Raw genomic sequence first — 13057 nt, forward strand, 5'->3', positions numbered from 1 at the left:
TCAAGGTCATAAAACCAAGAAAAGACTGGAGGATCATTTCCAACTGAAGGAAACTGGACAACTAAATGAACAAGTTTTTCTCAAATAGATTAGGGGGTAATAACAAAGCAATATTAATTTCATGGCTGTTTTAGCCATGTTGCAACCATGTAGGACAATGTCCTCACTTGTAGAAAATATAAATTAAAATCTGTAGCAAGATGGAGAAGCAGGTTGGCAGCTTACTCTCAAATAATTCAGAAAACAATGTACTGTGTTTGCATTTTTTCTGTGAGTTTGAGATTGTCTTCTAAATAAGAAGTGTAAAAATCGAATCTCATTCTGTCTTGCATATACAAGTCCCTAATACAGATCAAAGTTTGTCTCATTTTCTTTATTGTGGTTGGATTCAACTTAAATTAAAATGCAAAGTGTTTAATAAACATAAATCCAATACACGTATGGGAAACAAAAGAGATCTATATTAGTATTTACAACTCTTTAATATTGTTAAGAGATCAACAACTTCAACACACACTTAGACCTTTTCCCCCTAAGAGATAAATAAATTCGCAGACAATCTTCAAGATAATCAGTGCTGTGTAGACTTTTTTAGTCTACTGAAGTCCAATTTGTAACACAGAACCGATGCAATACTGCAGCAGAAACCATAAATTACAAAGTAATAACTCTCATGCAAAGTAGTTACACTCCCCATGATACACCCCTTCAAACAGAACATTACTTTTTCTGAGGAAACAGACTTCTTTCTCTGACTAGGATACTTTACAACATGTCCTTCCAAACTAAAGAAACACTTTACCATTCAACACTGGTATTTTTAAAGCCATTAAAACATCTGGTGACACAGGTAGATTTAACAATCATGCCTTTAAAAGGAAACCATTTTTAAGAGATAACTTACATTTTACTTGTTACATTAACTTATAATGTATTTAATCCCAAGCAGCAAAATAATTACCAAAGATATCAAATAAAACGTTTTAAAACATTCAGTTCGTTAAATATTTACTAGATGGCAAGCTCCTGTGAAGCGTAAGCTAGATGGGGGAAAACAAAAATGACCAATATCCACATTAGTCTTCAGGAGATTATCTTCTGCAACCAAGTACAGCATTATTACACATCTTACTGATTCTCAGTGACCCTATCAAGAAGACTACTGCAGAATAATTTGAATTATTAAAATCTACATCTGGAGGAGAAGCGGTGTGTGACACAAATTAATAAAATCAAGGAAACTCAGCTAAACTTCTCTTGAGGACAGAAGTGTACCATGTGTTCAAGTCTTAATGTGATTAATGCTTAGTGTCGCTCCATTTGTACCAGAGAGAGTAAAAGGACTTCCACCATCCTCCTTCACCAAAAACAAACAAAAATATATGAGAGACTATAGATTAAAATGAATATCAGAAGCCAATTTAAAAAATTACTTATGAGATTGAGGGACATGTATCAAAGGGGAGACGGGCTTTGCCAAAGAAATGGGTTGCAGGATTTGTAGACTCATTGTACATTCATACGAGGCCCAGGTAAATGTTTTTCACCAGTTGACACAACACTAACCTTCACGGGACTGTTTGCTGCTCTGTTGCCAAAACATAGGAGGAAAGCAGGCGACCCATCCATCATACCCTTGGGGCGCTCCACCTGTGTGGTACCCTGCAATCTGTTAAGTCTCAAACCATGTCTATACATTGGGCAAGCACTGTATCTAATCAATTATTAACCAGTTTATCATTAACATTACTGCATGACTGTGATATAGGGCAAAACTCATTAAAGTTTAAACAGTCATTTATATCCAGAGGAATTCCTTGCCAAAATGGTATCGGTTCATTTTGAGCTGTGAAATAGAGTAAGGAGTTATATCCCCAGCCCCACCCCCACCCCCAAGTACTCATATTGTTCATTCTATTAAAGGTACCATGCGATGAGAATCGACAACATAATCAAAACAAAAATTCACTTTAAAAGGAAGTACTATCGACTTTTTATGAATTGGAATGATAACAAGACAGCAAGCTGACTCATTTGTGTAGAAAAAGATATCACAGTCTTATCATTCTGGAAAAGAATTTAAATTTTTCACCAAACATCACTGAGAGAGATGAGTGATTCAATCTCTAGGGCAAGGGGAAAATCTTAATACATTCTGAGATTTGTGATGCCTGCCATGTTTTCACACAGGTTGAAGTAGATGCACTTCATGGGCTTTAACACACATCAAACAATGTTTCCTGTTTGGATACCCATGAGGGAAAATCTGAGACAGATGAGTTAAGTTATTAGTTTGATTAAAGAGATCTGATCTTTGTGGTACTGAAGCTGACAGCAGCCATATGGTACCTGTAAACCAGAATCCTGGGAAAGAACTGTTACTGGGGATTTTTGTGTTTTGTTTTTTTCTCCACCGACTTGTTTGGGGTGGTCGACTGGTGACAACTTTTAATGGAAAGAGGCTCTCACTTTTCGGCCCTTCAGAGGCTGTGGCGGACGGTGATTGCTCAACAGAAAAGCTGCTGCTTCGCCCTCCGTGGTACAGAGGAGAGTGCGGAATGTGGCCAGCTGTTGAAAACAAGAGAAGAGTTCGTTTCAGCATAGAAAGTCACACCTGCGGGGACACCTAGGTGGCTTGGTCAGTTAAGTGTCTGACTCTGGATTTCGGCTCAGGTCATGATCTCACAGTTGTAAGATAGAGCCCCATGTCAGGCCAGCTTGGAATTCTCTCTCCCCTCTCTCTGCCTCCCGTCTGCTGGTGTTCTCTCTCTCTCTCTCTCTCTCTCTCTCTCTCTCTCTCTCTCTCTCTCTCTCAAAATTAATAATAAATAAACATTAAAAAAAAAGTCATATACAACCTTTCCCTTACCAGGAACTAAAATACTGCAGTAAAAGTGTTCTAAATTATGAGTCATGTATATAATAAAACAATACTTCTACTAAGTTCTCACCATTATACAAATACCTATGGGTTCAAAAACTTAAGTACATAAGCATTCTTTATCTGGAGATGAAAGTAATATGAGGAAACAACATCTAGAATGTGGTTGAAAGAGTCCATATCTAGGAATCAGAGAATGTCACCTACCAAGTCAGAAGAGGACAGTGGAAAGGTCACTGCACTGGCTTTCAAGGCTAGGTCCCAGTTCTGGGCCTGGTACAGACCAGTTGTGTGACCTTGAGCTCTAGCCTTCATTTACTTCATCTATAAAGTAATGCATTGGATTATATTCCTTCAATAGCTGTCTTCCAACTCTTGGAACTACAATGGACGCTTATCAGTATTCCGGCACAACATGGCCTCAATTCACACAGGAACCTTGTGGTCCTCATCCTATGGAATTTTGATATTTTAAGTACTGTTTTCCTGAAACAATTATTTTGCCCTCACCATACTTGAGCCTTGGAAACAACAACCATGGTAAACATCTAGTACCCTTCAACCTCTGATAATGTTTAAATACAATTTAACTGGGATAGGCATATTTCTCATCAAAAGAGCTTAATTTTTCTTATTACAAAAAATGTTTACTTATCTTACAAACTTCATACAATATACAAGCATCAAGAGGAAGACAGAAGTTACTAGTAATCACAAGACATAATCACAGTTAACATTATGGAGTATATCCTTCCAGATGTTTTTCTTTATATAAACACATGAGCACACATGCACGTACACACAACGTGTTTTATTACAAAAATAGGCTCAACTGCCATGCTCTTTTGAAACTTTATTTTTTTAATTAATATATATCTTAGATATCTTGCCTGTCAATAAACATAAATCTATGTCACTATTTTTTTAAGTTTATTTAATTATTTTGAGAGACACAGAGACAGTGTGAGTAGGGTTGGGGCAGACAGAGAGGGAGAGAGAGAAAATCCCAAGCAGGCTCTACACTGTCAGCACAGAGCCTAATGTGGGGCTTGAACTCATGAGACAATGAGATCATGACCTGAGCAGAAACCAAGAGTCAGACACTTAACCAACTGAGCCACCCAGGCACCCCTATGTCACTACTTTTAATTGCTGAAAAGTTTTCTATTATAAGCAGGATTTATAAATTATTCACCAATTCCTTGGTGATTTAATATTTTTTATCAAGATTTAGCACTGGTCTACAGTAGTAAAATGAAGATTGCTAACTGAATAATTCTACTGTCACAAAAATGTTCATCTAAAATACATTGTCAATTAACACAAGTAAGTTTTGGGTGTTTGTTTTGCTGCTATGCTTCAGCAAAGACTAATTATTACATTATTGAGAATGAAAGCCTCCATTGTCTAAGCCGAGTTAGTCACCTAATCGCAGAGGCAAGTAGATTCAGACTAGGATACATCTATTAAGTTTCTGTCATCATCGTTTAACTGAAGCCTAAAAGGATGTGGGCCTACATGGCAGAGAAGTAGTGGGATCCATACTTCCCTCATCTCTAACTGAAGCCTAAAATATTTCTTGCACAACCCTGGCCAGGATGGGAGGCAGAGGTGACAGAGGTGCTCCACAATAAGCAGGCAACAGTTTGTAACCACAGTCCACGGAGATAAGTTCATGCATCATATACAAGCAGCCAGGTCTCTCCACAAATGATACTTTGAGGTGTCTTTTATTATTTATTTTTTTTAAGATTTTATTTTTTAAGTAATCTCTACAACCAACGTGGGGCTCAAACCCACCACCCTGAGATCACGAGTCACATGCTCCACTGACCAAGCCAGCCAGGCGCCCCAAGGTGTATTTTAAGAGGTATAGATATGGGCAAGACAAATATTTACAACTTAACTGTTACTCATATTTCATTAGACCAAATTATAGCTAAAGCCAGATGAGACTTGAATAATTGTCTGGTGAAGTCAAGCAGCAGAGGAAAATAAAATCTAAACTCTGGAGCCATAGGGAAGACACCCAGGTTTTTCCCCAGACCATGCGGATCAGGTTTGTCTGGAGTGACCTCTCCAGGTGGCTGTGCAGGAATCTGGAATCTGGAATCAGGGCACCCACTTGCTGGCCTAGGCCAACATGACTTGCCTCCCAGTGAAACTGCTGATTCCTCTGAAAACCTGGGCTTTATTTATCTCGCCCATCCTCCTTATAACTCCTCTGCAAGTTGATCATGGCTCCCTACCTCTGCAACACCTTGACCTCATGGTGTAAAACTGGAATTTACTCTAGATCTTTCTCTGAACCTATCCTGATGTCTCACCAAACCCCTGACCTTTTTGGCTCTGGATCTCCCTCCCAATCGCTTTGCCCAGCTAGGTAGACCTACATCTGCCAGTGTCTGCTCAGATTTGCTTTTCTTGGCTCTGCACAAGAAAATGCACATCCTTGGCTGGCCCCTACCAGTCTCCTTGCTTTCCGGACCCCAGGCTTCTTGCAGACAGAGAATCGGCCACTCTGTCACTAAGGCTCATAGCATCTGCGGGGGTCCTGGCAGCAGTCTGCACAGATCAGCCTGATGTCTGAGGTGGGTATGACCTGTTTTGCTATTTTTCTTGGCTCTAATACTCAAATTTTATTTTTTTTAATTTTTATTTATTTATTTTTTTAAATTTTTTTTTTCAACGTTTATTTATTTTTGGAACAGAGAGAGACAGAGCATGAACGGGGGAGGGGCAGAGAGAGAGGGAGACACAGAATCGGAAACAGGCTCCAGGCTCCGAGCCATCAGCCCAGAGCCTGACGTGGGGCTCGAACTCACGGACCGCGAGATCGTGACCTGGCTGAAGTCGGACGCTTAACCGACTGCGCCACCCAGGTGCCCCTCTAATACTCAAATTTTAATGTCCTTATATAGCAAGCCCAGCAAGCAGAAATACTCCCTTCTAATGTTTTGTAAATAACTTTGCTTATGTCACTCCAGTGCTCAAATGTCTAATGGCACTCCACTGCCTGCCAAAGCTGGATAATAATGAAAATAAAATCTCTTACAGAACATGGTAGGCCAGGTAATGTGCTAAGTGCTTTACATACATATCTCATTTAATCAATGATATACTATTATCCCCACTTTAAAGATGAGGAACTTGAGGGACAGCTAGGAAGTTTCAATAAATAAGCCGTCTGGCAGAGAAGTCATATACTAACTAACCACTACTGCATTTCTTTTCCCCCCTATTTTCCCCTAATGTCTTTTCATTAAGTTTTTATTATGGAAACTTTCCGACATACACAAAAGTAGAAAGGGCAGCATAATAAACCACCACAAACCCATCACCCAGCTTCAACAACCATTAACACAGCCAATTTCATTTCACCCATATTCTCATTCATTCTCTTTCCACCTCCCATCCTGCCCAAACTGGATAAGATTGAAGCAGATTCTGAACATCATATCGTTTCAGGTGTAAATATTTCAAAATATAATTCTAAAATGTGTAATATTTCTACCTCTAATAAGACCCCCAAAACAAACTTATTAGCCTGGCTTCCGAATCACCAGGTTCTAACTAACTAGATTATCTCCGATTATGACCACACACAGGTTCTGCTCTAAGCCAGTTTTATGAAGGGTGGCTTCAGAGCATCTGAATGAAAAGACTTTGGGGTGATTCGTAAAACTTCAGGTTGCTGAACTCTACCCCAGACCTTCTGAATCAGAAATTCTGATAAGGCCCAAGGGTCAACATTTTGGTAAGCTTCCCCAGGTAACTGTTGTATACTCTAAAGCTTGAGAACTTCAGGTACAAACTTTCCCACATATCTTCTGTACTTCCTTTACTTGCCTTATTTATGGTGTTCCATCTTGAAATTGCTCCCTTTCCTTTACTACTTCGAACCAGTCACCACGTTTTCCCTAGACCAGATGTCAGCTCTTTCATGAAGTCTCTTCCTGATTTTTCCAATAAAATAGTCTCTCCTTTTTTAAACATCCTTACACTTTATATCTCTTATGTACCAAGCACAGCCATTGTGATATCCTTTCTTATGCATTTATTTTATCTTGTCTATCAGATTACAAACTACTTGAGGATAAGGGACATTTTTAACACTTCTTTGTAATTTTATGTATTATGCCCTATAAGAATTAGCAATTATTAAACGATTCTAGAATTGACTTGTACTGTCTCCTATAATTTAGAACTTTAATTTCAAAGCTAACTATACACAGTTTTATATCAAGTCAAAATCAATGTTCAAGCAAATGGATTCTTTCCCCATTTCACATTTAGCCTAAAGATGCAGAAGCTAAGAAAACTATTCCCAGATCATTATCATTAATTACAAAATGTAACATTTTACTATTTAAAAAGGATGTTAGAACTTTGCTTCCAGATATGCTGGACTGCAGACAACCTCCCTGTGGAAAACAACGCTAAAACCCAGATGTAATACAAAAAGCAACTAGTCACAGGTACTGGAGAGTGAACAGAAGCAGAGGGACTCAGGTGGGGAGTTTATGCTCACTTGAAGGAGAGATGGGAGCTCTGTAAGTGAGTTCTGATTTCCAGTTTTTCACCTGGAGCTGAGAAGAGTCTGCAAGGTGCACACAGTGCAATGGAGCACACTGGTGTTACAAGGATAGAGGCAGAGAGGGTCATTAACTCTACACCCAAGAACCACACATGGCTGTACTGAGACCAGAGCTGCTGTGTGAGAACGAAAACCTGAAGTTCAAGCCCTACCAAAAAAATTACCTGCTAGCACAGAGGAAAAAGTGCTCATCAGAGAAAAATAACCGAATCCAGAATGTCCACAACTTAATGTTCGTCACATCTAGAATACAATAAAAAATTACTTAACATGCCAAGAGGCAAGAAAATGGAACACCTTCTCCAAATAAGCAACTCCATTGCTTATGAAGTGACATAAGCAAAGTTATTTACAACATCAACAGTCACACCCAAGATGAGCCAAATTAGGAATTTACAAGGATTTTTTTTAACTTTTAAGTTTTTTGTTAATGTTTATTTCTTTTTGAGAGAGAGAGAGAGAGAGTGTGTGTGTGTGTGTGTGTGTGTGTGTGAGCAGGCGAGGGGCAGAGAGAGAGGGAGACACAGAATCTGAAGCAGGCTTTGAGCTGTCAGCACAGAGCCCAATGTGGGGATCGAACTCACAAACCACGAGATCATGAGCTGAGCTAAAGTTGGATGCTTAACCAACTTGAGCCACCCAGGGGCCCCTGAATTTACAAGTATTTTTAAATGAGTATTTTAACTACCTAAGGGTCATATGTTAAACAAAGCATCATTTTAATGCTTGAGAAATCTTAGCAGAGTAGTGGTAAGTCTCAGAAGAAAAATAGATATAATAAAAGAGAACCAAACAAAATTTTAGAACTAAAATATAGAATTGCTAAAACAAAAAAATTAACTAGATAGACTTAATAGTCAAATTGACATGACAGAGGAAAGAGCAAATGAACTTGAATATAGATAAGTAGAAATTATCTCTGGTGAAGAACAGAGATTAAAAAATTATTTTAAAGAAATAGAACCTCGGGGATGTGTTAGATGATATTAAAAGGTTAAAGTATGCATAACTGAAATATCAGAAGGAAAGGAATGAGAAAATGGGGTGCAGGATACATAAAAGTTCAACTCATAAGTCATCAAAAACTTAAACATAAGAGCTACAACTATTAAAGTATGAAAAAAATATTTGGAGGCATATAGTTAGATTTAAGAAATCTTAAACAGGTCATCAAAAGCACAAATTATAAGGAATAAGTTGATAAAAATGAATTACATCAAGATTAAGAACTTTTGCTCTTCAAAAGACATAGTTTTAAAAATGGGGGGGCAAGCAACAAACTGGGAGAAAACTTTGCAGAACATGTATTTTAAAAAGGGCTTTATCCTGATTGTATAAAGAACTTTTGCAATTCAATAATGAAAAGACAAAACCCAATTCAAAAAGGAAAAGATGATTTGAACAGGTATTTCATCAAAAAAAGATATACATAGTCAATAAACATAAGAAAAATGCTCAACATTACTAGTCATCAAAGAATGCAAATTAGAAATCATATATAACCTCTAGAATGGCTAAAGTTAAAAAGACTGACAACACTAACTGCTGATAAGGATGTGGAAGAGCTAGAAATCTCATATATTGCTGGTGAGAATGGAAGATAGAACAGCCACATTAAAAAACAAGATGGCAGGTGTGCCTGGGTGGCTCAGCTAGTTAGGTGTCTGATTCGGCTCAGGTCATGATCTCACAGTCTGTGAGTTCAAGCCCCACATAGGGCTGTGTGCTGACAGCTTAGAGCCTGGAGCCTGCTTCAAATTCTGTGTCTCCCTCTCTCTCTCTCTCTCTCAAAAGTAAAATAAAAACATTAAAAAAATTTTTTAAAACAATATGGCAGTACCTTAGAGAATTAAACATGAATTTACCACATGATCTAGTAAATCTAGTGTTAGGTACTGCCACAAATCGTGAAAACATGTGTCCACAAAAAAATATATGACAATTATTCCTAACACCCAAATATGGATAGCTATTATTCCAAACTGGAAGCAACCCAAATGTCCATCAATTGGTAAATAGATTTAAAATAATGTGGTATACTCTTATGTGGATCCTGAGAAACTTAACAGAAACCCATGGGGGAGGGGAAGGAAAAAAAAAAAGAAAAAAAAGAGGTTAGAGTGGGAGAGAGCCAAAGCATAAGAGACTCTTAAAAACTGAGAACAAACTGAGGGTTGATGGGGGATGGGAGGGAGGGGAGGGGAGGGGAGGTGATGGGCATTGAAGAGGGCATCTTTTGGGATGAGCACTGGGTGTTGTATGGAAACTAATTTGACAATAAATATCATATAATAAAAAAATAAACGGATAAAAAAATAAAATAAAATAATGTGGTATATCCATATCATAGAATATTAGTAAGAGTCAGTGAATCTTAAAAACATTATGCTAAGTAGAAATGCAAAAATCTATGTACTGTCTGATTCCATTTAAATAAAATTCTAGAAAAGGCAGAATCCTAGGAACAGCATCTCAAAGACTGCCCAGAGCCATGGTTGAGGAAGGAGGTAGAGCGCAAGAGAATTTTCAGGCCAAGTGATCTGTTTCATATCTTGATCTAGTGGTTGCTGCACAGTAATATACAATAACAAAATCAACTGCACACTAAAATTCATGAATTTTATTGTATGCAAAGATCATAACAAATAAGAGATTTTTTTAAAAAAATAGAGCAAAGAATTAAAACCAAGTATTCTGCACACTGAATTCAGCAGATGAGTAAGCCAATTTAGATAATTTAGGATAACCCTAAGAAACTTGGCAGAAAAGTTAGCTTAGCCTTCCAAAGAGAATGATGGATCTGTTATCAAAACTATCTGAAAACAGCATATCTGTTTACTGGCCTGGCAGTTAAATCAAGCATTTCAATAAGTGACTCTGGGGACAAAAATGGGCTTGAATCAAATAAAAGAAAATGAAAACTGTCTGATTTGCCTTTTTGGTCAAACAGTGACTTGGCTAGAAATAGCAGTAGAAAGACCTAGAAAAAAAATTTGGCACTAACTCACTAAAAAAAGAATTTAATCTTCATGGCTAGTGACATTATATGGTAGAATTGGAAAATAAATAAAACAATGTGCCTCAGGGACTTCAAAAATAAACAGCTGCCGAAGTTGAGATTAAAAATTATCGTTTGGAAAGTAACTCTCAAGTGGTATACACAAAAGACATATTCATTTTACTTTATAGGAAACAGATAACTGAATAATCATCTCGACTCTCTCAGGCTTTGGATTTTTAAAAAAAATTTTTTTTTTAACGTTTATTTTTGAGACAGAGAGAGACAGAGCACGAACAGGGGAGGGGCAGAGAGAGAGGGAGACACAGAATCTGAAACAGGCTCCAGGCTCTGAGGTGTCAGCACAGAGCCTGACGCGGGGCTTGAACCCACGGACCGTGAGATCATGACCTGAGCGGAAGTCGGACGCTTAACCGACCAAGCCACCCAGGCGCCCCTGGATTTTTTTTAAATAACCTCTTTCTTTTAGAACAGTTCTGAATTTACAGAATTATTAAAAAGATTGTATGAGTAGTTCTCATATACCTCATACTCAATTTCCCCCATTATTAATATTTTACATTACATGGTACATTTTTCACAATTGGTGAACCGATATTAATATGTTACCATTAACTGCGGTCCATCCTTTATTAAGATTTCCTTTGTTTTTACCTAATACCTTTTTCTGTTCTAGGATCTCACCAGGAAACAGCATTACACTTGGTAGTCATATTTCCTTCAGCATTCTTGATGACAATTTCTCAGATTTACCTTGCTTTTGATTACCTTGACAGTTTTGAGGAGCACTGACCTGCTGTTTTGTAGAATGTCCCTCATTTGGGCTTTGTCTGATGTTTTTCTCATGGTTAGACTGGGATTGGACTTTTAAAATATCTTTTGCTTCATTCTTTAACTCTTAAAATCACCATAATGTCATATTATAAAAATTTAGATTATTACCCAGATAATCATGTCCATCTGGTTAGAAAATGTCTGAAAGTACTCCTACTATAGATTTAAGTGAATGTAAGTAGATCACAGTGAATTATCATTCATACTAAAGCTCTAAAATATAGCTATTATTTTATATATTCTACCATATAAATACCCCATTAATACTTAATATTAATTAATTGAGACCTAAATAAGACACAGCAGTGTATCCACAGCTAGTCACAATTCCTAACTTTACAGTGAGTCATTTTTTTTAATGTTTATTTATTTATTTTGAGAGAGAGAGAGCACAAGCACGAGAGCAGGGGAGGAACAGACAGAGAGATAGAGAATCTCAACAAGGCTCCACATTCAGTGTGGAACCCAGGGCAGGACTCGATCTCATGTGAGATCATGACCTGAGCAGAAATCAAGAGTCAGACACTCAACCAACTGAGGCACCCAAGTGCCCCTACAGCAAGTCATTTTGTTTAGGTTAGTCTTATGCATTTTAAGGAACTAAATTATATATTTTAACATACTCTCTTCCAAATGGCAGGTGGATTTTAAAAAGTTATTTTCCAAGTGGCTTTAAGAAATAAAAATATCCTTAAAACATGAGGAAGAACATGAGCTCCTATTATTACTACCTTATGTTCAAATTTAACAAAGGAATGTAAAAGTAAACAGTTTACCACATGAAGGAAAGAAAAATGTACTCCATTACTAAGGCCACTGAATCAGTGACAGGTCATTTTTCTTATGACACAATGCACCTTATTCATGATTGGAAAAAGTCACAGGAATTTCCATGTCAGTCAAACTCTGGACTTCAATCCCAACTTTTACAAAACGTTTTAATTAGTATGTTCCAGAGTATTATTTGGCTTTAATCCTAAAGATAAGGCCAACAGAAGTTGGATGTGTTCAACATGCCAAGGAGAAATGTTATCTGACATGACCTTGAAAAAGGTGAACCAGCTCTAGTCTTTGATTGGGGGAAAAAAATAAACAGCTAGGAAGGTGGGCTAGCCCAAAATAGAAGTGCTTTATCAGCTGCAAAAATTATTAGACTATGTTCTTATTCAGATTTTGCAGCAAGTAATTCAAGTAGGAAAACAAAAAGAAAATAAAACCCACTAAGCACAGCATCCCAGAAGATATAGCATCCACCTGTCAGATTGGTTAGTCACACAGATTGTAGATCTGAGCAGAGTTTCTAGGCCCAAAGACATCTTGAGCCTGCAGACTGCTTGGCTTATCGTGGGGTCTCAATATGTTTTTCAGAAAAACAAGTGAGGAAATGTCTTCACTAAAACAGCACGGGTGCAAATGCTCAAATAGCGCCTTAGCAAATCCTCTAAGTCTCTCAAGCAGCCCCACAAAAGTTCTGTCAACAAAAGCCTAAAGATCCATTGTTGTTCTCACTGCTTACTTTCTGAATGTCAAATTTGTAGGAGGAGCAGGTCTAGCGACTGAGGTCAAAAAGGAGAAAGTCCCCTTGATGAGCACTGGGTGTTGTATGGAAACCAATTTGACAATAAGTTTCATATTAAAAAAAAAAAAAAAGAGTAGCCTCTCTCCTGATTTGCTCATTTATATCCCAGCCTGTTTATATCTCAGACCAAAAAAGAAAACAATTATA

At 37.6% G+C, this 13057-nt stretch overlaps 1 protein-coding gene across 2 annotated transcripts in view; it reads right to left on the reverse strand.

The window, feature by feature from the left end:
* Nucleotides 1-354: 354 nt before the first annotated feature.
* The window catches only part of CA13 (carbonic anhydrase 13), a 49902-nt gene continuing 37199 nt past the window's right edge, over nt 355-13057 (reverse strand). For both annotated transcript variants that reach the window (XM_040487474.1, XM_040487475.1), the window contains exon 7: nt 355-2568. In XM_040487474.1, coding sequence (XP_040343408.1) covers nt 2449-2568 — 120 coding nt within the window. In that variant the 3' untranslated portion in view covers nt 355-2448. The remainder of the gene's footprint in view (nt 2569-13057) is intronic.

Source organism: Herpailurus yagouaroundi, unplaced genomic scaffold (assembly GCF_014898765.1).
Source record: "Herpailurus yagouaroundi ecotype Mexico unplaced genomic scaffold, PumYag 165, whole genome shotgun sequence".
Taxonomy (NCBI): Eukaryota; Metazoa; Chordata; class Mammalia; order Carnivora; family Felidae; genus Herpailurus; species Herpailurus yagouaroundi.